Source organism: Manis pentadactyla, chromosome 12, assembly GCF_030020395.1.
Source record: "Manis pentadactyla isolate mManPen7 chromosome 12, mManPen7.hap1, whole genome shotgun sequence".
NCBI lineage: Eukaryota > Metazoa > Chordata > Mammalia > Pholidota > Manidae > Manis > Manis pentadactyla.
The window spans coordinates 4,637,749-4,662,052 of record NC_080030.1 but is presented as its reverse complement, the minus strand read 5'-3'; the positions used below and the strand labels follow the sequence as shown (position 1 = coordinate 4,662,052).

General features: G+C 52.7%; 3 protein-coding genes across 7 annotated transcripts in view; 2 read left to right on the top strand and 1 right to left on the bottom strand.

Annotated features, from left to right (window-relative positions):
• Positions 1-22,487, bottom strand: part of ACER1 (alkaline ceramidase 1) — a 36,153-nt gene extending 13,666 nt beyond the window's left edge. Inside the window, exon 1 of one of the 4 annotated variants that reach the window (XM_036895749.2) lies at positions 21,825-22,487. Coding sequence is in view for 2 of the 4 variants with exons in the window: in XM_036895751.2 (XP_036751646.2) it covers positions 4,213-4,305 (93 nt within the window). In the remaining 2 variants the exon portion in view is untranslated. Of the gene's footprint in view, positions 1-4,212; positions 4,477-15,781; positions 15,923-21,824 lie in introns of those variants that run through there. The other 3 variants (XM_036895750.2, XM_036895751.2, XM_036895746.2) reach the window with 3 other exon arrangements.
• Positions 16,096-20,457, top strand: CLPP (caseinolytic mitochondrial matrix peptidase proteolytic subunit). 2 transcript variants are annotated; one of them, XM_036895745.2, is made up of 6 exons: positions 16,096-16,329; positions 16,415-16,486; positions 16,993-17,089; positions 17,852-18,039; positions 18,837-18,942; positions 20,207-20,457. In XM_036895745.2, the coding sequence occupies exons 1-6, from the start codon at positions 16,144-16,146 to the stop codon at positions 20,212-20,214; spliced, it is 657 nt and encodes a 218-aa protein (XP_036751640.2). In that variant the 5' UTR covers positions 16,096-16,143; the 3' UTR covers positions 20,215-20,457. The 2 variants fall into 2 exon arrangements, with proteins under 2 accessions (XP_036751640.2, XP_036751639.2); XM_036895744.2 differs by having other exon boundaries at positions 16,097-16,329; positions 20,118-20,457.
• A 134-nt stretch (positions 22,488-22,621) lies between the features above and the next one.
• Positions 22,622-24,291, top strand: ALKBH7 (alkB homolog 7). Its single transcript, XM_036895752.2, has 4 exons — positions 22,622-22,956; positions 23,526-23,699; positions 23,796-23,920; positions 24,061-24,291. The coding sequence occupies exons 1-4, from the start codon at positions 22,753-22,755 to the stop codon at positions 24,248-24,250; spliced, it is 693 nt and encodes a 230-aa protein (XP_036751647.1). The 5' UTR covers positions 22,622-22,752; the 3' UTR covers positions 24,251-24,291.
• The last annotated feature ends 13 nt before the right edge of the window (positions 24,292-24,304 follow it).

Here is a 24,304-nt window from a genome sequence, read left to right as displayed (position 1 = left end):
CCCCATTTTGAAAAACTACTTGCTCCATATTTGCTGGATGAAAGGAATGAATGACCAAGGTTTTCTTCCTAGCATGTACCACCCCTGGCATCCTGTCGTCTTAATTTTGCTCCTCCTCCACCCAGGACAACAGCCCCTTGAGGACGGGAATTTTTGTCTGCTCTGCCCACCAGTGTTTCCACAGAGCCTGGAATGGCGCCTGACTCAATCACTTACTGAATGGCAAGCAAAATGAAGGGGTCATTCTTCCCTGGAATCAGACCCCTCCATCACCCCCAGGGGGCCAGGGTCCGACCCCCTAGCTCTTCTGTGCCCCTGCCCCAGACTCCTCCTCATTCCCACCACCGTGCCTTTGCCTGTGTGGTTCCCCGTGCCAGGCACGCCATCCCTGTGTTCAGTATCAGATCATCTGAGAGGGAGCTTCCTGGAGAAGATGAGACGTGGGGCTCCTGAAGCTCTGGCAGGACCCCAGGGAGGAAATGCAGCAGCCCAGCTGCAGCTGGGAGCCGAGGGGCCTTGAAACTGCTTCCCATGCCACTTGAAACTCTCCTAAGCTATCAGCGGCAGAGAAGGAGGCCATCAGGCCACACAAGCAGGTGCAAACTGGAGCGGTCCAAACCTTGACGCTTCAGCCTGCTCCACCCAGCCCAGCCCTTCCCACACCCCCAGCCTCTGTTCGTGTTGGACTAGCTTCCTGACCCTCTCAGCCCATCTGTGAGATGCTACCAGGTACCGCGCTACACCCCTTCCAACATCACTGACTCTCCCCTGCTCAGAAGTCACCCGTGGCTCCCCAGCGCACTCAAGAGTGGCGCACACATGCCTCTGGCTGGCGTGCCTGATTTGGCCCCTGGAAACCTCGCCCACCTTTTCTCTCACCTGTTGGTCCCTCCCCCGCCGGCAGCCTGGGCTCTGGCTTCACGCCACCAACTGTTTCTTGACAGGCTGTTCCCTCATCTCACCTTCGCACCTGCTGTTCCATTTGCTGTGTATGCTTAAGAGCACGTCCACTCATTCCCTCAGCGCTGAGGAACCCTCCCCACGCAGCACGCCGAGGCCCGGTGACCCACTCCACGGCCCCCATTTCTGACCCCTTTTTCCTGCCCTCGGCCTCGAGCTAACCATTTCTAATTCTGAACCCGCCCCCTCCACAGCCTGGAAGTACTCAGCCTCTCTGGGACCTCAGAATCACCACGCACAAATTGGCTGACAGCATTTTTGTTGAATGAATGAGTCCAGAAATGAATATGGGCTAAATTTCAAACACTCCGACCTGCTACCCAAAACTTGTCTGTCTTCACCTCCTCCCAGATTCTAGCCACAGGAACATACCTTCCCAAACTGGTCCGTCCCTCTCTGACTTCCAGCGTTTAGTATACCCTTTTCCTCTCATCTCCCTTTTCCCCAAGGCCTACCCCACTTGGTGAGCTCCTATGCATCTTTCAAAACCCCACTCCTAGGTGGCCCCTCCTGGGAAGGCCCTCAAGCCTCGGCTGAGGCCTTTTGTGCTTCCTTCCTCCATCCCCCAACCACGTGGGGCTGGGCTCTGCCTTCCCTGGCCCCAGACTCGGAGCACCTTGCAAGCAGAAAGCACAAGGCCTTTCCAACCATGAGTCATGTCTCCTAAATGGATCATGATGAAATCAATGCAAACAGGTTTTTTTTAAATTTCTGCTACATATTTTGTCTTTCATTTACATACCTAAATCAAAAGCATTCTTTTAAATAGCAGCAGAGTATATCACCAGCACGTATTTGGCCCTACACAGATTGAGAAAATGTTATGGCTTCCTTTTTACTAATTCATTTATTTATTGCAAATGCAAATGACTCAGTGATGACTGTCTACAAACCTTACTGTCTATTGGGATTCTCTCTGGAGGTATAATGGTGGAGACAGGGGGTGAGGGGAACGTAAATTTGTCAATCCACATCTTGACTCAACTTGGCAGACTGCCCATGTTCACCACAAAATAAGCACTTCTTTAAATTGCTGGTTTAAGAGGCCAAAAAGAAAAAATTGTGTTGTTTTCTGTTTGGCTGGGTTAGCATGTGTATGCGTGTGTGTGTTTATTTATTTATATAAAACTATATCAGAGGCTGACCAACTGTGACCCTCTGCAAGGCCCACCCACCATCCTGTCTTGTGTGGTCCAAGAGCTGAGAATGATGTTTACATTTTTTAATGATTGAAAGAATTAAAAGAATATCTTGTGCCGTGCGAAAGTTATGTGGAATTCGCATTCCAGCATCGACAAATAAAGTTTTATTGGCACGGGGCCACACTCATTTGTTTACATGAGCTGTCCTGGCCGCTCTCCTGCTACAATGGTTTCCGTCAGTAGTTTCCACAGAGACTGTATGGCCCCAAAAGCCAGAAATATTTAGCGTCTGGCCTTTATAGCAAAAGTGGGCCAACCCCTGAACTCTATGATTTCTTAGCTGTGGTGATGGGCTTGGAGTGTTCAGATGGTTTTAGAGGAGACAGCCTTAGGGAATTGGTTTATAACATCACTCAGATTCAATGCTTCATCCCCTGACTGTTTTTGTTGGAACCTTTTTGATAGAAGAGAAGAGAAAAAACTCCAAATGTGTGCATGCCGGGAAAGGCTAAGTATTATTTTGTGAAACTTTTGCTTCTGTTTGCTAAGTATCTGGAAATGCACGTACTGGGTGATAATGACGTAGACGTCCCCTGGCCCGTGCCATGACCAGAGGAAATCTGAGACCTGCAGCCTTGGAGAGTTTCCGTGGGTTATTTAAGTCACTGCATTTAGAGCCGGGCTGAAGGAGGGCTGGATGGAGGAGAATTCTGTAGGACGGCGTGCACCCAGCCCACACCTCAGTCAGCCCTCTCTCCGTGCCTCCTGGGGGAGCCCCCACCTGGGGGCTGGGCTGAACAGGGAACGTCCTGGACTGCCACGGAAGCCAGGGAGAAGGGTTCCAGAGCCCCAGATCCTCTTCACAGCCCCCAAGGATCAGCACACTCAGCCCCCTTCCATTTTTCAGGCGTGGATACAGAGGGTCAGCAAGAGTCAGTATCTCTGGCCAGAAGGAGACCACAGGGAACCCTTGGAAGGAACTCTGGGAAGCAGTGAAGTCAAAGGTAACAAGGTCAGAGCCACTCAGGCATCCCACTCCCCCAGCCCCCGCCAAAAGCTTCCAAGGCCCAAGTTCAAATCCCGGCTCTGAGCACCAGGGTGACGCTGGGCATAGCTTCCCACCTCCGCAAACTCCGGTTTCCTCCCCTGGATGGTGGGATCGACTCTGTCATATATATCGCGCCTTAGTCTCAATGTCATTGGGCGATTAGGTGAGATTTCTCACACAGAGTGTTTATTATTTAGTAAACAACTGGCATACAGTAAGTGCTCAATAAACGTATTGCATTTAATAAATAAAGGATTGCATTGCCCACCATACATGGGGTGCCTGTATTACATGTGGGGCATGGAGAGAGAGGTGCGTTGCCTGCATTACCCACCATCCCAGGGCTCCACAAGGCAGGCACTCCACCTCATTCAGTGCACCATCCTCCAGCATGCACAGGGAGAGCGTAGCTGCAGGTATCTTTGGCTGCTTACATCTTTCAAGCGTTGGTTAAATGCCACTGTCATTTAGGCATCCAAGATTTCTGAGCCCTCTCAATGTGGCCCGGTAACAGGGGCTGACGGAAGGGTGGCCAGCTTTCCCGGTAAGCCCAGAACCGAGGGGTCTCCTAGGACATGGGACTTGAAATGCTGAAACCAGTGCAGTCCCCAGAAACCCAGGATGAGCTGGTCAATCTGGGCTGGGAATACAGCTGAGAACAAGGTAGACACGGTCACCTCCTCCAGGAAGCCCTCCCTGATCCACGAGCCCCCCTCCACCGGCTCAGAGGCCACCTCTGGGCCCCCCAAAGCTGCCTATGCATCCCCATCACACCTCCACTGTGAATGCCTGGAGTCCCATCTGTGTCCTCTGCTCTGGGAGGGCAGAGACTAGCTCTTTCCCTAGTCACTGTTGCATATTCAAAACCCATCCCAGAGCCTGATGCCAAATGGATGGATGAGCCAACACTCCTTGCCTAACAGATGAGCAAACAGAGGCTCCAAGAGGCGAGCGCTCAGGCAGGATTCCCCGGCGGGGACGTGGAGAAGCCAGGCCGCGAACCCCGGTCCGGTGAGGCTGCGCGCCACACCCCCCCCCCAGGCCCTCTGGCCTGGCCCTCACCGTGTTGTAGAACTCGGCCACCAGCTCCGAATGCTGGAAGTTGGTCTCGCACCAGTCCACCTCGGAGCTCTGGTAGGCGAAGATGCTGGGCATCCTGGCGCAGCACCTGCCGTCCGCCGGCTGCGTCTGGCAGAGAGGAGCCCTTGAGCCTGGGAGGGCCGGGCCCAGGCGAGGCGGGCAGAGGACAGCCCCGTGCCGTGGCAGGTCAGGAGGAAAAACCTGCCGGACAGCTCCCCGGTTGCACCAGGGCAGCCGAGCTGTGCAGTGGTGGCGGCCACCTGGGATAAGCCAAGGGGCTGGGACCCTTCAGGCAGCGCAGCGGGGTGGGTGGGGATGGAGCCTCCCTTCCCTGCCCTCGAGTGGGAGCTGGGGGGACTGATTTCAGAACAGAAATTTAAAATAACAACTAGTTAACCCACCCACTGAGATGAGTGGCCTTGCTATCCCCACTTAACAGATGAATAAACTGAGGCAGAGGGTGAAAAGTCACTGGTCAAGGGCATGCTAGGTTATAATGCCCAGGCGTGAGAACAGGCAGCTGATGCAGTCCCCAGGCTTTTCCCCATTGGGTTTACTGCCGCAGCACCATCAGAGCTCCAGCAGCACCTGCCCTTGGGGCTCGGCTCAGCTCCCTGGAACCCTGGGACCCTTAGCTATGTAACCTTCCCTAGTCACCTCTCCCTTGGGAGCCTCAGTCTTCCTATCTGTGTTATGGGTGGTTGGCTTGGATTGACGCCATTTCTCTCGGATAGTTAAGAACCTCATATGCCTAGGGCACCCCAACTTCCACCAGGGGTCATCCTCAAAGCCTCTGTGAGGGGAGGAATTTGCAGAATACCAGGTCTGAGGCCCCCGGTCCTGATTTCCAAGGGCTGTGGGAAGCTCTGTAGTAGAGTCAGACAAATCTGACCCTAGAGTCAGACTGAGTTTGAATTCTGAGTTTCTCCCCTTCCTATACTGTGTGACCTGGGCAAGCGCATGTACCTCTCTGAGCCTGTTAGCTCATCTGTACTATGGGGAGGATGAGGACAGACCCACCTGATACAAAGGCACACAGAGATAAAGCAGGTCAGGGGCTTCCCTCACTGCCTGGCCAGCAGTGGGCCCCAAATAAATAGTAATGGGTTTTCTTACCATAGGCTGACCTTGAACTTCAAGGCAACCTTATGAGAATAACAATAATGGCACACTTTTACTGACTACTTACCAGTACCAGGCTGTTTTCTAAGTTCTCAGCATTCACAATTATTTCATCAATGCTCTTAACAGCCCTAAGAACGATGACTATATTGCTATCTCCATGTCACTAGTGAGGAAACTGAAGCCCAGAGAGGTTAAGCAATTTACCAGCGCCACACAGCTAAAAAGCAAGAGAAGGCACGACACTTCACCTCTTAAGCCTCAGTTTCCTCATCTGCAAGATGAGAATAATAACAGTATCTCCCTCTGCGGGGCGGCTGTGAAGATTCAAGGAGCTGATACAGTGTTTGCCTAGGAAGCCACTTACTGGTAATGCAGGGATCTGCATCCAGAGTCACTGGACTGGGTGGCAAGTACCCCACTTCCTTTCAAATCCCCAGTTTGAAGAGAGGGGCTCAACAGGTACTAAGACCTACTTATGCCTCTTAACACTTAATCCCCTTTTGTTTGACCAAAAGCCCTTCATCAGGCTGGAATACAGGGGCATTGTTTGCACTGTATTTCTTTTTAAATAAGCTTCTCTTAGGTCTGGCCATGTCCACTTTCCACTCGGGGCAAGGTTCCAAAGTTTCTTTTTTGAAAATAAATCAGTGTAAGCTTTATAATTCTGGAGGTGGTTCCACAAATCTATATATGTGAAAAAATTGCACACAGACACATATGAATGTAAAAGCTCTTGAAATCAGATCTGTAAATCTTATCAATATAAATGTCCTGGTTTTGAATTTGCATAGTTACAAAAGATGTAGCCCTAGAGAAAACTTGAGTAAAGGGCACTCAGATCTTTGTATAATGTTTGCAACTTCTTGTGCTTGTATAGCTATTTAAATATACAGAGTTTTTTTTTCAATAATTGATTTAGGCTTTTAATTGGCAGAAGAATCAACAAAACGTAGTCTGTCCACACACTGAAATATTACTCAGCCTTAAAAAGGACATCCTGACACCTGCTACAGCGTGGATGGACCTCAGGGACACGGTGCTCAGTGACATCAGCCCAACACAGAGGGACAGACCCTGTCTGATCCCACTCCTGGGAGGTCCCTGGAGGAGCCCCATCCACAGAGACAGAAAGTGGGTGGCGCAGCCAGGGACTGGGGGAGGGGGTGGGGAGTGAGTGTTTCATGGGGGCAGAGCTTTGGGAAGATGGAAGGTTCTGAAGATGGACAGTGATGAACTGGTTGCACGACAATGTGAATACGCTTTACACCGCCAAGCTGGACATACAAAAATGTGTAAGATAGTACATTTGATGTTATGTATATTTTACCACAATTTTTTTGAAAGTCATTGATTGAGGTTCTTAAAGGGGGCTTTACTTCACCAGGTATCTTAAATAAGGGTTCGGGTGGGAGGTGGATATAGGAAAATCCTGAGGGTGCCCTGTGAAGGTCAGAACCTTGGGAAATATCAAGACTATACAAGCTGAGGACTCAACCCAGAGCTGACCCTGAAAGACAGGAGGCTAAAGCTGGTGTTGTCACTGTTATTATTATTATTAGCTACATGGTGTCAAATGCTCTATGTTTGCACTCTGCTGGGTGCCCAGACAGCCAACTTTCTAGATACTCTTGGTGGGAATGATGTCAGGTTTGGAGATGGGAGAGAAGTTCCTGGAGCCTGGATTAAAAGCTCCACCTGCCTCTTGGCTCCCCTAGGGCAGTCCCACCAGGTAGCCATGGCCGGGCCCCTAAGTCCCCTCCCTGGGTGGGCCAGGACATGCGTCGCTCCCCGCAGCCACCCAGCCTCCAGCAGCCTAGCTGAAGGCAGGGACTGGACTCCAGCCCACATGGGGGCTGTGAGGGGACGGGCAGGAGGCTCCCAGGTCCCTCAAATCCAGGGCAGGGCACAGTGGCTGGGATCTGGCTCTCCTGGGCCTGGGTGAAGGGTTTAGCAGCAGGAAGGAAGGTGGGGTCAGGCGCCCACGCCCAGCCCTGCCTGGGGAGTTTGGGAAATCACCGTGCGTGCATGGAGCCAACTGGGAAAACAGGGCAGCCAGGCAGGCGTACGAGGGCCGACGTCATGCCTTCCCTCTGCTGCGTTCAGGTGGTAGTTTTATGGTATGTGCACTTTACCAGAACTGAAAACAAAAGCTGAAACTTTAAAGAATTACAGGGAAGAATGCTTCTAATGATGGAAGGACATTAATGACATGTTAAGTGAAAACAAAGTAGGTAATGAACATGTAGCAACACCCAAATCTTTGTAAAAAAAAAAATATATATATATACATATACATATACATACACATATACATATATATACATGGGTATATATGTATGTGACTTCTTAGAGCTGAAAGTAATCAGTATCGACCGTATGACTTATCTCTAGACTACAGGATCATCAGTGACTGTAATTTCCACTTTGCAAACTTGTATTTTCTATGATGCACCTGTTACTTGGTGGTTACCAAGACCCAGAAAAGTCCGGGCACCTGGTTAGCCTCCTCGTCACCCCACGGGGGTCTACCTCCCACCCTGATCTCCCCAGGGTGGGATGCCCACGGTGCATGAGACGGCCCAGGGGCAGGTGAGGGGGAGAGATGGAGGGCTGGCTTTAGCTGGCCTGGGTTTCACCACGTGATAAAGGAAGACGTAGCCGAGGGGGGTTGAGGATATACGTCCAGGAGTCATTGTAATGGCGTAATGACAGGCCGCGGCTCGGAGGTGGCTGAGGGGCAGGCGGAAGGGGAAGGACCCGCAGATCACAGGGTCTAGTGGAGCTCAGGGCTTGTCTGAAGAGGAATGCCAAACGGATTGAACTGGAAAGGCACGAAGTGAGGGTCGGTGGGCAGGGTGTTCCCAGTGTTCGCACACTGGAACGTGGTGCCGTTTTGGGAAATGAAAAGGTCCCAAATAAGATAGGGAGAGCTGGGGGCTGAGGCAGAGACATAGGAATTGAAAGGCACGTGCCCGGAAGGATCAGCCAGCTCCACGGTCCTCGACTGAGGGCATTTCTGCCCCCTCTGGGGGACACTCAACTGTGTCTGGAGACATTTTGGGTTGACTTAGGGATGGGGGGTGCTTCTATTGGCATGGAGGGGGTGGAGGCCAGGAATGAGGTTCGCCATCGGACACTGCACAGGGCAGGCAGGCCCTGCAAGCAAGAATGGTCAGCCCCCCACGCCAACAGCACTGAGGTTGCGGAATCCTTACGCGGACACTGAGGTCACTGTGCGTGGTGCCCAGAGAAGTTTCCAAGCAAGGAGAAATGAACCAGGAGGTAAAATAGCGAAGGGCCAGGAACACATGACCTAAGGGTCGACAGACAAAGCCTCAAGGATGGGTAGCAGAGTATTGTTTGAGGACCTGAGATTTGACATTGCAGAGTTTCAGGGAAGAGTCAGAAGCAAAGATGGAACCAGGACACCTACCTCACCCCAACGGTGGCAAGAGCTCAAGGAGCTGGGAGAGGAAAGAGCCACGATTCAGGAGCTTACAGTCCTCAGGAGAGAGCCAGGTTTCTGTTGGGGGAAATAGGTGAAGGCAGTGTTCTGAGGACAGGTTGAGAATCTGGGGAGTTTTGCTGTGGAAGGACTGTAACTTTCTGGGGGGACACAATGGAAGCAGTTCAAGATTTGAGGAGGGCCATTGAAAAATGAAAAGGCATTCCATTAACTGGAAGGAGATATCTGGAAATATGTATCTGATGAAGTACTTATGGCCACAATATATAAAGAACTCTTACAGTTTAAGAAGAAGAAGGCAGACAAAATGCAAAGGGTTCCACACAGATGCTTCGCAAAAGAAGATCTAGAGATGGCCAAAAGGCACGTGAAAAGACGCACACAATCATTAGTCAGAGGGGAAACGAATAGTGTAACCACAGTGAGATATGGCAGCACACCATTGGAAGAACTAAGATTTGAAAACAATCACTGTCCATACAAAGTCATACTGATGAAGTGGAGCAACTGGAACTCTCATATGTTGCTGGTGGGCCTGTAAAATGGTGCAACCACTTTGGAAAATGACTTGGCAGCTTCTTCAAAAGTTAAATACACATCTTCCATATGATCCAGCCATTCCACATTTGGTATTTACCCAAGAGATGCAAAAATGTATGCTTCCACAAAGTCTTGGACACGAATGTTCACAGCAGCTTTATTTGTGAGAGCTCCAAGCTGGAAATGACCCAAATGTCTATCAGCTCATGAACAGATAAAACTCCAGCACATCCACAGCATGGAATATTATTCAGCCATGAAAAAGAATGAACCACCGAATACACACAACAGCACTGTGAATTTCAAGTTTATTATGCTGAATGAAAGGAGCCAGTCACCAAAGACTGTACTCCATATAATGCCACTTATACAACATTCTAGTAGAGGGAAATCTAATCTAGAGTGACAGAAATCAGATAAGTGGTTGGGGATGAGGATAGGAGAGGGCTGACTGCAAAGGTACTGAACAGATCTTTTTGGGGTGACAGAAATGTTCTCTGTCTTGATTGGAGTAGCATGGTGGTTATGCAGATCTGCCCAAAGTAATCAAGCTGTACCCTTAAAATGGAAATCTCTAGTATCTACAGGATTCTTTTTGCTTATGACAATTTCTGTTGCTTTTGACCAACAACCATGACTGGCACATCTGCCCCCACCATTACCTCACACACCCATTCTCCACCCATTACCGTTCCCTTGATTGAATAAGTGCTCACTGAGTGCCCACTATGTGCCAAACGCTGTCCGAGGTGCTGAAGTAAGCGGTTAAAGGAAGTGGAGAAAAATCCTTGCTCTGGCGGGCTTACATATCAGCAGAGGAGACAGACAGTAAACAAAATAAGCATTAAACGTATAGTATGAGAGCTCTTCTCCAACACCAGTGCCCATCTGGATCGCCTGGCAATCCTGTGGACATGCAAATTCCTATTCGGCGGGTCTGGGGCGTAGCCTAAGAGCGCGTATTTAACAAGAACTGGCTAACGGTGACACTGCTGGCCATTAAGCATGCTCTTGAGTATGAGGTACTCTGCTAACAAATTCTGTGTCAAGAAAAATAAAGCAGAGAACAGCGATAAGGTGTGCAAGGAGATGAGGGTAGGGTCTTTATTTTTTCTTATCAAATGTACATCACAGTGGTTCAACAGTCCACCTCCCCCTCATCCCACCCCTGCCCACAGCCCTCCCCCTTCATAACCACTACTCACTTCTCAGTGTCTATGAGTCTAATGCTGTTTTTGTTCCTTCTGTTTTGCTTTGTTTTTATATTCCACAAATAAGTGAAATCATATGGTATTTGCCTTTATCCATCTGGCTTATTTCACTGAGCATAATACCCTCTAGATCCATCCATGTTGTTGCAAATGGCAGGATTTCTTTTCTTTTTATGGCTGAATAATATTCTACTGTGTATATGTACCACATCTTCTTTATCCATTCATCTACTGATGGACACTTAAGTTGCTTCCATGTCTTGGCTATTGCAAACAGTGCAGAGATAAACATAAGGATGCATGTATCTTTTTGAATCATGGATTTTGTTTTCTTTGGGTAAATTCTTAGGAGTGGGATTCCTGGGTCAAATGTTATTTCTATTTTTGGTACTTTGAGGAACATCTGTACTGCTTTCCACAGCAGTTGCACCAATTTGCAGTTCCACCAACAGGGTAAGAGGGTTCCTATTTCTCTACATCCTTGCCAGCATTTGTTGTTTCCTGTCTTTTGGATAGTGGCTATTCTAACTGGTGTGAGGTGGTAGTTCATTGAGGTTCTAATTTGCATTTCCCTGATGATTAGTGATGGGAAGCATCTTTTCAAGTGCCAGAGTGGGATCTTTGATTTTAAATAGAGGCGTCAGAAGGTGAGCACGGACTTGATGGTGGTGGGAGGGAGCCATCAGAGGGAAGAGCATTTTAGGCAGAGGGAATAGCCCATGCAAAGGCCCTGGGTTAGGATGTGCCTGCTGGTCAGGGGGCCTGTGTGGCTGGAGCAGAATAAGCAAGGGGCAGAGGGGAAGGTGGTTAAGTCAGACAGTCATGGAGCAAGAGGGAACACCTATCACATTGTGTAGAGTAGTGTGGACAGTTATTAGGATTTTGAGGTGACTGTGGCAGGAAGCCATAGAAGGATCCCAAGAATGACATGAGCTCAGCTTTTAGTTTTTGAAGGCTTCCTCTGGCCGATGCAGGGAGAGGGGCTGCAGGGGAGCAGGAGTGCAAGCCGGGATGCACAGGAGGAGGTGATGGCAGCTGTCCGGGCAAGGGAGGGAGGCATGGGGCAGGGGGGCAGTGTGGACAGGCAAGGAGGGACTGAGTTCTGGCTAACCTTGGGAGGCTGAGTCCCTGGGATCAGCCAACAGATTTTGGGTACCGTGAGGACAGAAAGCAAGGATGACTTCATGTTTTTTGGCAGGAGCAAGTGGAACGAAGAAGGAGCAGGCATAGGGCTGGGGACTGCGATTAATAATTCATTCAAACATGTTCATGTTGAGGTGCCTATTTGGACATCCAAGGGCAGGTGGGAGGGAGGGAGGTAGGTCTGGAGCTCAGAAGAGAGATAAACCTGGGAAGCATTACACGCGGGTATTTAAAGCCAGGAGACCAGAGGAGATGACTGAGTGCATGTGAATAAACAAGATCAAGGACTGAGCCGAGGGACTCTCCAAGGACAGGGGTCTCTTTAAAAGACAAATCTGATAAGAGAAAAAGGAAATCTTTTGTCACAACCAAGACACCCATCAACAAGGAGCTGGTGAAATAAATGATGGGTCTTCTATAGAGTGGAATGCCATGCAGCCCCCAAAAAAGTGGAGGGTGGGTGGTAGCCTGCCTGCAGTGACTGGCATGTGCCCTCTGCCTGTTCTTTCCTCCCTTCCACCCAACTCTTGGAAGGTGAGGAGGGCCCCCAGCCTAGGGATGGTGGAGGGGTGAGTGGAAGGAGGTCTCTGGAGACTTCTGGTGCAGCACCACCCTGCCCACCCTGGGTGCCCACCTCCAGACTGTGACTTGGAGAGAAAGACATTTCTATCCTCAGTTGCTGGCGCTTTGGGGCTCCCCTCCCTCGAAGCCATACCTGACTAATAAACCCTAGATCAGAGCTGGCACTTAATAAATATCAGTTATATTCCACAATATGGATACTTGATCGTTTTTTTTTATCAACTTAGAAATTTAGATGATTTAATCAGGTCCCTCTTTCTGGACACATATGTCCAATTCCTTGCTAATGTCAGTGTGGCAGTCGGTCTCCGGAGATAGCCACTGTCACCTCCTCCTATCTCCTGTGTCCCCACCCCTCCTCACACCAAGAGGCAACATCCCCTCCCCCTGCCCTTGAGTCTGGGTTGGGCGAAGTGACTTGCTCTGACTGACAGAATGTGACAGAAGGGCTGCCACATGATTTCCGGGCCAAGCTTTTAAGAAGAAGCCGGTTACCGTGTGAGCAGTAAAGACCGCCATTCTGTGAGGAAGCCCAAGCAGCCACGTGGAGAGAGAGACGTCCAGCCAGCCCAGCTGAGCTCAGACACATGACCACAGGATGTTCACGTGGCTCTTCCCACCCCAGCAAACCCCATGGAGACAACAAGCACTTAGCTGAGCCCGGGCTACATTCCCAGATGGCGACAAATAACAAACTGTGGCTGTTTTAAACACCTAAGTGTATGGGGGGGATTTGTAAGCAGTAAGAGCTAACTGAAACAACAGGTGTATAAACAGCCCTGCCATAAAAAGCATGCAGCGAAATCTTCATAATTTCTTTGGCTCACTTCCTAAAAATTAATAACTAGAAGGGGACTGTGAGAATTTTAAATTTGGTGTCAACTTAGTTTCCAGATTAGTCGTGGTAATGTCCACCGGCCATTTGTGGGAGTACCCATTTATCTAGTCTCTACAGCCCTGAGTGTTTTCATTTCTTTCTTAAATTTTCAGTTTCTATCAGTTTAATAAGGCTGTTTTGCATTCATCTCAGAAAAGGTAACAGTGATCGGAGCTTCTCTCTCTCACTATGGCAGATAGCCTAGAAGGAGTGGGTGGGATGGGCTAATTTGCAGCCAGGAATCAAAATACTTCTTCCTTCTGAAAGTTCTGAGCAAACAAAATTTGGAGGAATAAGGCACATATTAAATATTTGAGCATCTACAATATGTCATGTTCTGTTCAAAAGTTGGGGTTTTTTTTTGTTTGTTTGCTTCTGCTATTTCAGGTCACTACCTACTATAAGAAGTGATTTTTTAACTGGAAGCGATTCTGCCCTCTCGGATGACCGTTGGCAATGTACGAGACATTTTTGGTTGTTATGATGGAGGCGGGGAGTTGCTATTGACATCGAGTGGGTGCTGGCCAGGGATGTTGTTCCGTTCAGCATCCTATGACACACAGGATGGCGCCCCCACAAAGATTTATCCAACCCAGAGAGTCAATAGTTACAAGGCTGAGAAACCCCAATATTTAATAAATGACATAGGATAGATAAAATAGGAAATATCAGAAGGCATTGCTCAAAGTAAGGGTAAGTATCATTTCATAAAACTTTTGTGTTTTTGTGTACTTGGACACTATATAAGATGTATTTCTCCCTGAATTGTAATAAAAAAGGTTTGATAAATACCGTCCCAAGACCCACAAAGCTGAGTAAGACCACAGAGCATCTGGCCCCTGGAGCTCACATCCCACAGACAATAAAGAGGGAAATGAATGAATTGATGGACCTGTCTTGGGTAGCCAGTTAAAAAAGGCAAACATTCCAGCAAGAGGAATCAGGGAAGGCTTCTCTAAGGAGGTGACGTTTGAACAGACATTTATGTGTTGGAAGGAGTTCAGTTCAAGAAGCAAAAGCTAGACGGCTGGATGGAGCTTCATTTGAGGAAAAGAAAGCCAGCCCATGTCGCTGCTGGAGCCCAGGGAGGGAGGGAGGGTGGAAGGAGATGGGAACAGAGGTCAGCAGGGGTGACCGGGAGGATCTCAGGCAAGGGAGGGACATGGTTCAGTTAGCTTTTAGAGGATCACTCAGGCTGCTGAATGAAAAAGTAGCAGTGGTGCGGTGGGCCAGGGGATGCTGGACCAGTGAGGAGCACATTCTCGAGGGCGATTAAAAAGGATGGAGAAGGTGAAAAGTAGTTGCACTCTGGACAGACAGAGCAGGTGCAACAACGGAGGCACTGAGGGCCGGGGGAGAGGGGACATGCCCAGGTCAGGGACCACGGGGGCTGTGGCATCTGATGGCCCAGCCCTTCTCCCTGGGGCAGGGCGGGAGCTCCAGCCCTAGGGGAACCGGCTGGGCAGGGCCACCCACCTGACTCACAACAGAAACTGGCACAGCCCATGCTGCCCACCTGCCTCCTCTGTCCCTGCTGGGGAAATGCCACTCCCAGTGCCCAAATGCCAGCTCACCACCACCACTCCGCAATCCCCACGAGTGAGGCCTGGATCTGGGCCTTCTGCCAGGGGTGCCTCCAAGGCCTCCTCCAACCTCTTCTACTCCCATGTCCTTCTCCAGGTCTTGCCCCTGATTCCATAGGCAGGAGTGTCTGTGCCTTCCATCTCCCCATTCGACTGGGCCTCACTGTGAGCATGGAGGGGACAAAACCACCCTTATCAGGGCACCCAGAGTCAATTTGAGAGTCCAGCACCAAGGTTTTGGCTCTCTAGTGAACTCCTATCAATGTGTCAAAACCCACTTAAAATGGACCCTCATTTAGGAGGACTTCTTGGACCCCCACGGTTCCTGGTCTAATACATCAATAATTAATATTCATCAGTTGCTAATGCAAACTACGCACTTCCTATGGTTCAGGCCCCATTCGGAGGACCTTGTGCACAAAAACCCTAGGATTTATCATCCCCATTTCACAGACGGGACACAGAGGCTCAAGGACACACAGCTGGTGAGGAGCAGAGCCCAGGCTTGAGCTCAGATGGCTTAATACTCTGCCTCAGCAGCCGGTGTCATTCAGTCCTTCCCTGCGAGGTGGATTTGATCATTGCCATCTTCGGATGAGACCCTTCAGGCCCAGCGGGTTAAGCGGGTGCAGCACGTGGCGAGCTGCTGACAAGACCCTCGGCTGTTAACCTACATCCCTTATCACCTCTTCATCTCTTGGTTCAAAGTGTAGTTGGTGAGCACCTACTGTGTGCCAGACACCTTTCTAGGCTCTGGGGACAAAATCGGAGGCAGTTCTGAGAAGGTGACATGCAAGCTGAAAGATTTTTAAAAGTCCGCTTTGAGATGACATGGAAGAAGAGAGGCCCCAAACGGTTACCAGGAACTTTCCTGCTTCTGTCCCTGGACTATTCTCCTCCCTCTGCCAGGAATGCTTTTCCCCCCTTGACAAACTCCTATCCATCCTACAAAACCAGTTCCAATGCCCGGCCCTCCTGTGAAGCCTTTCCACACCGAGGCCCCAGGCTGGTCCACACCACCCACCTTTGGGCTCTTCCCAGTCTGGGGTCCCGCCCTCTGTGCCACGCATGACCGTAGATGAATGGGAAGGTCTCCGTTGCAGTCAGCCCCATCAGGTTAGAGGTTCACTGAGGCCAGGGCCCGAGCGGGTACGACGGAACTGATGTGCAAAATGAGGAACAACGACTGTGTCGGGAAGGGAGGTGGGACCCACGGCTCTAACAGCTCTCCGGCTCAGCACAGACCCACTTCCTCTTCTGGCCCCGCCCCGGCCCCGCCCAGCTTTCCTCTCGCCGGCGGCCCACTGGGCCAGGAACACGCGCGCAAGGCGCGCCGGGAGCTGTAGTTCCGCCATCGGACGGAAACCAGGACGGTCGTGCGGCGGGATGTGGCCCGGAATACGGGTTGGGGGTGCCCGGGTGGGGGTAGGCAGGTGCTCCGCGCTGGGGGCTCGCCTCGTCGCCCGCTTCTTCCCGCAGCGGACGCCCGGGGCCCGCCTGGCCCCGCAGCAGAGCCTGCACGCGACAGCGGCCCGCGCCCTCCCGCTCATTCCCATCGTGGTGGAGCAGACGGTGCGGCGGCCTCGGGGACACGGCCCGGAGCGGGGGCCGGCGGCGTGGCCGGACCCGGGCCCTCACCCCCATCTTTCTCCCCCAGGGCCGCGGCGAACGCGCCTATGACATCTACTCGCGGCTGCTGCGGGAGCGCATCGTGTGCGTCATGGGCCCGGTGAGTGCCGCACGCCGGCGCGGACCCCCCGCGCCCCCCCGCTTGGAGCCCCTGGACCGTCTGACCTCTCCGCCTCGACTTTCCAACTAGGCTCCGCTCTGGCGCCAACCTGACACCCGCTTCCTGGGTACCTAGACCCTCCGACGCGCCCTCCTGGCCCCCAGTATCCCACCCCCGTTCACCAACCACTTCCTCAAACCTTCTGATCTCGGACTTCCTCACCGATGATCCTCCTCCCCGTTCCTGGGCTCTAATCCCTCTTCCCAAGCCTCCTGACCCCTTGCCTTCCTGTGTCCTTAGCCCACTGACTCCCCTCTTCCTGCGCTCTAAACCCCCTAGGTCCCAACCACCCCCACCACATCTTCTCCTGGCTAGTGAAATCTTCCCGGCCGTCCTACTTGGGCTCTGACCCCCATGCTGGTTCCCTGGCGCGTCCTGTAACCGCCTCCCTCCATCCTCTCCCCACCACCCCCATGTGGGGCCACCCCCGCGCTCCCCACTTGCAGATTGATGACAGTGTGGCCAGCCTGGTTATCGCGCAGCTGCTGTTCCTACAGTCTGAGAGCAACAAGAAGCCCATCCACATGTACATCAACAGCCCTGGTGAGCAGGGCCTTCCTGCACTGTGTGACTCGGGACAGAGACCCCCGATCAGGGATGTCCTCTCTGGAGAAAAAAAGGCTGTGGAGATGCCTTCAGAACCCCAAAAGCATCTTGAAACGTCCAAAAGCTGCCTGTTCTTTGCTTTTTGGCCTGGGTTCAGAGTCGGCAGCTGGACCTGTCTCTTTGATCCCACACGTATCATTTTACCAACATTTTTTAAATCGATAGATTCTACCACCCCCAACGCCCCCCGAAAAAAGAATAGCTGATTTTTAAGGTCTCCTGTGCCAGCACTTTTCTAAGCACTTTACAGGCATTCACCTCACAGCGGTTTCATGGGATAGGCGCTACTTAGTTATCCCCAATCTACGAGGGGACATCGTGGCTGGGTAACTTGGCCCGAGTGACACAGATAAGCTGCCCAGCCAGGGGCATACCCAGGCGGGCTGGCTCCGGAGCTTCACTCCAGCCCACCCCACTCTCCCAATTTCCAGTTTCTCGTGAAGATTTGGCAGACCTAGCCCCTTAGTCCACGTGCACATGTGGCCACACAGCTCACTCTGGGGGACGCACTCTCCTTTTGCCCCCACCACGCTTGTGTCACCTGTTCCTGCCACCTCCCTGTCCCTGGAAGTATTTGCGTTTGGGACCCGTGTGTTAAAGGGCTGCCTCTCCACCAGTGTCCCCAGGACCAGGGGCTGTCATAGGGAAAGGATGGTGGGAGAAGCTGGCACAGGCCCTCACTTGTGCTCCTGCCCACAGGTGGCATGGTGACCTCAGGCCTCGCCATCTACGACACGATGCAGTACATTCTAAACCCCATCTGCACGTGGTGCGTGGGCCAGGCCGCCAGCATGGGCTCCCTGCTTCTCGCCGCCGGCACCCCAGGCATGCGCCACTCGCTCCCCAACTCTCGCATCATGATCCACCAGCCCTCTGGGGGCGCCCAGGTGAAGCCAGGTCCTGCGAGCTGCTTCAGGGTGCAGGGGAGACAGGGTCTGGCCAGAAGGACTGACTGGGCGGAGGTCCAGGGGTGTCAGTGTTTTAAAATGCAGGTTGATTATTGTTTAGACATGGCAAGGCCACCGGATTAGGAGAGGACTGCCAGCAACAAGACAATTTGTTACAGTTTCCAAGAGGAGGGGGCACAGCATAGCCGGGGGCCACACCGGGACGCACCAGGATCAGGCAGGAGGCAGAGGGGGCAGGTGGGAAACGTGGGCAGGAGGCTTTACTGTGGTTTCTGTGGGAAAGAACGGGTGAGGCGAGATAAATGGGCTTAAGATTGGCTGGGGTGAATAATTTCTCGGGCTCCAGGGTGTAGGGACTTCCTGAGTTGTCTGGCCCTGGCCCTGGCCCTGGGGTGATCAGGGAAGGGGGATAGTACCCCTGAGTGTGAGCGCCCCAGACAGGAGGTGGGGGGCTTTATGTAAAGTTGTGCTTGTAGGTGAGCTGTTTGCTCTCTATGAGTTAGCTGGCCTGGGAGGGGTCATTCCTTCCAGTGAGCGAGGCCCCACATGCAGAAAACCAAAAAATGAATCAATACAGGAAGGCTTCCTGGTGGTGGTGAGGACGAGGCAGGATGTGGAGGGACTCGCAAAGCCTTGTCCCACCTGCTTGAAAACAGGCAGCCTGAAGCCCAGGGGAGACTCCTGAGCCCCCATCTCTAGGCTCCCTGGGAGCAGTGACGGATTCCACCTTCCTTCCCCCTCTTGCCCCACCCCTCCCCTGGCTGCATGTCCCCCAGGGCCAAGCCACAGACATCGCCATCCAGGCAGAGGAGATCATGAAACTGAGGAAGCAGTTGTACAGCATCTATGCCAAACACACCAAGCAGAGCCTGCAGGTGATTGGTGAGTGCCCCGCCCCCCACCCCAGCCTCACCCCCTTTACCCAGCACGCCTGTCCCCACCAGGCCTTGTGCTGAGCCTGGTCTCCCTACCGCGGCATTATTGACAATAGGGCTGTTGGAATCATCCCCAGTTGCAAAGCCCCTGTTCTGAGCACCTTAAAAAGACCAGTTTACAAAATCCTCACAAAAAAGTCACTGAAATAGTGCAAAGGTTTGAACAGCGTCCTCGACAAAGGACATTGTACATGGCCAAGAAACAAGAAAAGAGGCTCATGATCTTCTGTGATGATGTGTTAAAAATAATCGTTAGTTACTAGGCACAGGCAAATTACAGCCACAGGGAGACACCGTTCCAGCCCAGAACACTGAAAGCAGGAAATAGTGACACCACCGAATGCAGACAAGAGTGCGGAGCATCTGGAACGCCCTCCACCGCAGGCGGGGAGGAAGTGGCACACCTGCCCCAGAAAGCCGTTTGGGCTACTGGCTGAGGCTGAACATGCAAAAGGTGCCGTGGTTCCCCCACAGCAAATAACTGTCAGCAAATAACCAAGAGAATCGAGCACTTGCGTCCACAAAGCTGCAGACAGGAATGCTGAAAACTGCCCTGTTCGTATGAGCCCCCAATGGGACATTGCCCCAAATGCCCAGAGTCAATAGAACGGGTATCCTGGTGGTGGTTTATTTGCATGGCAACTAGATAGAGCAGTCCACAGAGGCACCCGGCAGCCTGGACAAATCTGGGTGGAAAAAAGCGAAGGCTCTATGACCCCACGTATTTAGAGCATAAAAACAAGCCTCGCTCATCTCTGGCGTCAGGCCACTGTCAGCGTGACTACTCTTGGGTGGGAGGCGTTCATGGCTGGGGGTGGGCTCCAGAGTGGTGGTGTCAGGGCATCTAACGCTGTCCTGTTTCTTGATCTGGGTGCTGGCCATGGGGGCCTATGGTCAGTCTGAAATTCTTCCCACTGTCCACTTACAATCGTGTCCTTCCCTGGATGTGTGTTATACTTTGATAACAAGTTAAAAAAAAAAGTGAAAAAACTGAAACAGGTATTTTACAGATGGGGAAACTGAAGCACAGAGAGGAGAAGGCCAGGGTCACACAGGGAAGGATGGCCCCACACGGGCTCTTCATCTTAACCATACACGTCCTGCCACCCACTTGCCCCGCAGAGTCAGCCATGGAGAGGGACCGCTACATGAGCCCCATGGAGGCCCAGGAGTTTGGCCTCTTGGACAAGGTTCTGGTCCACCCTCCCCAGGACGGTGAGGACGAACCCGAGCTGGTGCAGAAGGAGCCGGTGGTTGCAGCGGCAGAACCCGCCCCAGTGAGCACCTGAGCACCAGACCCCATCCTGGGAGGAAAATTGAGCCAGGCGCCCACTGGATGCCCCACCGCCCCTCGTTGCTGGGCCTGGAAGGACCCCTTGAGGAGCTCTGGATTGAGGGGTGCCCCTAAGGGTGGGTATCCTGGCAGAGACACTGATTTTCAATTAAATCTTTGTAGTCTTTGCTCCTGGTCTCTGGTGCTTTCCCTCCCTGCTCTGCGCAGGGCTCTTGCATGTGCCCTTCATGAGGTCCCTGCTGCTTTTGCACTGACTCCGAAGCCCTGACCTTGGGCTCCCTAACTTCAGCAAAGTCTACAGAGCAAACACTATATTCCAGGCACTGTTCTAGGAGCCCTGACATATCGTGAAGAAAACACAAAAATCCCTGTCCTCGGGGTGTAGACAGTTTAAAAACAATCAGGGAACAAGGTATGCAGTGTGTGTGTGTGTGCACGCGCACACACATGCGTGACACTTTTAGATGGGGTGGTCAGCAAAGGCCTTGCTGAGAAGATGAAGTTTGAACAAAGACCTAAAGGAGGAGAGGGAGGGAGGCGGCTTGGTATCTTGGGACACAGCAGCTGGACAGAGAGCATAGCAAGTGCAAAGGCCCTGTGGCAGGGCTGTGGCTGACATGTGAAGGAACCAGGAGGAGGCTGCGGTGGAGTGAGCAGGTGGGAGAGTGGACAGATGAGCACAGGAAGGGCAGATCATAAAAGGCCTGGTGGGTCTGAGCAAGGAGAGAGGTGAGCCGTGGAGGGTTTTGAGAAGAATGAAAAGCAGGAGAACGATGGCCCCAATGGAGCAGTGGGAGAAAGGCAGCCAGCACAGAAACCTGGAGACTAGTTAGAACAATCCAGGTTTTAAAGGCAGGGCTGAGAGGTGGGATGTGAAGTTTGAGAAAGAAAGTAATCTCCAAGTACTCTGAGGTTTTGGCCCAAAGCAGCTACACAGATGGAGACGGTTAACTGAGATGCAAGAGCCGCAGGGAGGAGGAGGTTTGGGGCAGGGATCGGGAGCTGGTGTAGGACATGTTGTGTTTGATGTGCCTCAGACATCCCAGAGGATGGGCAAGTCTGGGGGCAGAGTTGTGAATAAATACGTAGGTGACATCAGCCTGTCACTAACTTCCCAGTCAGGCCCAGAGCTGGCCACTGGGTTTGGCGCGGTGGAATCCCTGGCTGCCTTAAGCAAGAGCGCTTTCGGCTTTGGGGGCCAAAAGCCAGACTGGAGCAGACCCATAGAGAAGGGGCAGGGGAACATCGCAGCCAGGCAAGTCTCTCAAATTTTGCTGTAAAGGAAAGCAGAGAATATGGGGCTGTCGCTGGAGGGAGAAGTGGGGCCAATGTATTTCTAAAAAGATAAGCCATCTTTAAAAAGAACCACACCACCTTATTTTCAAAAATTAGGTGTTTTTCATAATACCCAAATTTTCAAGCCTAAAATAAGAACAGTACAATACTCACTACAGTCAAATATTCAACCAGTGTTCAAGTTTCTCCAGTGGTCTTTCTTTAGCTTGTTCAAACCAGCACCTAAACAAATCACATACCTTGCAACTGGTTGATGATATCTGAAGATTTCCCCTTGATGTCCCTCTCCCTCCTTCTCTCTTCTTGGAATTCACTCAGAGAAACAGGGTCGTCGGTGGACTTCCCAACCCCCTGGAGGTTGATGATGGGGCCGAGCAGCGCTGTGACAGCAGTCCCTGTATTTCCCGTAACTCAGAAGTAATCTGTCTGATCAGATTTGGGTTCCACCTTTCGGCAAGTGACCTCCTGGCTGGAGGTGTGTGCTTCCACGAGACCCTGAAGTGGCCTGTCCCTCATGTTGACAAGTTAGGAGCCCACGAAGAGTCTTGTCTGACCCACTAAATATTCCAATAAAGGCGCAAAATAGTGATACGCCGACTCTAGCATTAGAGGAACAGTGATTTGGGGGTTTGTTTTATTTAGAGGGTGGAAGCCGGCCCGCTAGCGGGAATGACCCAGTAGATGGGGGAAATGGGTGATGCCTCATTTTGACCTCAGACCGAAGCCCCTAACTCCACAAACTTGGTCCCACTCCCTAATGATGGCCTTGACGTCACTCCCCTGACCTCAGTACCTTTGACCCGTTCGTCTCAACCCGACTAGTTAACCTCTAATCCTAGACGACTTTAAAACCACGACCTTGGCTCAAATCCTTCTATGACCCCTGACCTCGGACCCCAGACCAGATCCCACCGTCGCCCCACCCTCTGGAGGACTGACAGCCGATAGTCTTAGAGGCAGAGGTCGATAGCGTCCAATGACGGGAGAGAAGGAAGGTTCACGGGATCCAATAGCGCGAAAGGGCAGGCTGAGCAGCAACCAGTAACCTTGAGCAAGAAGCGGGACTCTGGGGAAGGCCAATCGCTGGAGGGAGCCGGCGCAGCCACAGCCAATGGCTCTGGGGCGGGACTGCCCTGACCGGCCGCTGCAACGACCCGGCTCCGGGTTATGGCCGCAAGTGGGCTGCAGGTGCTACGGGCGCTGCCCGGGCCGGGCTGGGTGCGGGGCTCGGGCCCGGCCGTGCTGAGTCGCCTGCGGGACGCAGCCATGGTGCGACCTGGCTTCCTGAGCGCAGCCGAGGAAGAGACCCTGAGCCGCGAGCTGGAGCCCGAACTGCGCCGCCGCCGCTACGAGTACGACCACTGGGACGCGGTGAGGCGGGCGCGCCGGAGGCGGGGCCTTGTCGTGGGGGCGGGGCCAGGGCGTAGAGTTCGGGGAGGGGCAGGACCTGGGGGACGGAGACAGAGCCTTGAAGCAGCACGCGGATATTGGCCACGAGAAGTGCACTTTGGTGCTGAGGGCAGGGCCGTAATGGAGGCAGGACTGAAAGTGAGGCGTTTCTGCGGGGACAGGACCAACATTAGGGACGGAAACGGGTGTGGGGCTGGATGGAAGTTCACCGGCTGGGACGGGTGGAATCCAGTTGTGGGCGGAGACTGAGGCAGAATTGAATACTGGGGCGGAGCCAGCTCTGGGGCCGGGATCTGGGACTGAATTGGAGCCTTAAGGTGGGCACAAAGGCCTGAGGCCCGACCTAGAGGGGCAGTGGTTGTGTTTGAGACCCAGGATCATGGGGTAAATAGGACCAAGGCTGTGAGTTGAGGGTGGGGTCTACGGTCCTCTGGGAAAACCAGCCCTTTGCACTCTGCCATTCCCCCCGCCGGGCCTGTGTCCCTGTTTCCCCTGAGACCGTCCTGGCTTGACCTGGGCTCTCTGTGCAGGCCATCCATGGCTTCCGAGAGACAGAGAAGTCACGCTGGTCCGAGGCAAGCCGGACCATCCTGCAGCGCGTGCAGGCGGCGGCCTTTGGCCCTGACCAGACCCTGCTGTCCTCGGTGCATGTGCTGGACCTGGAGCCTCAGGGCTACATCAAGCCACACGTGGACAGCGTCAAGGTGGGCAGAGGCCGGCGCCTTGGAGCCGACAGCTGCGGGGAGGGAGGAGGGCCTCCTAGGCCAGAGCCTGACCTGCCACCATGCTGCCTCTTGCAGTTCTGTGGAGCCACCATCGCTGGCCTGTCCCTGCTGTCTCCCAGTGTCATGCGGCTGGTGCACACGCAGGAGCCCGCCGTGTGGCTGGAGCTCCTGCTGGAGCCAGGCTCCCTCTACATCCTCAGGTACTGCCTGGCCAGGAAGCTCCACCCCGCAGTGACTCCCCAGAGGCCCGCCCAGCACTTGGAGCCGCTTCTCCTTTCAGCTCTCCCAGCAGAGGGTCCGCCTCCCCCTATGCAGCCTTAGCCTCTGTCTTCTCTTGCAGGGGCTCGGCGCGTTATGACTTCTCCCATGAGATCCTTCGGGATGAGCAGTCCTTCTTTGGAGAGCGTCGGGTTCCCCGGGGCCGACGCATCTCAGTGATCTGCCGCTCCCTTCCTGAGGGGTGCGACCAGGAGAGCCCAGGCAGCTACCCCGGACTTGCTGACTACCACACCCTTCCCCCAGCTTCTTAGAGATGCTACCTGTGAATAAATTTGGAGAATGGACAAGCTGACCTTCCTTGCACT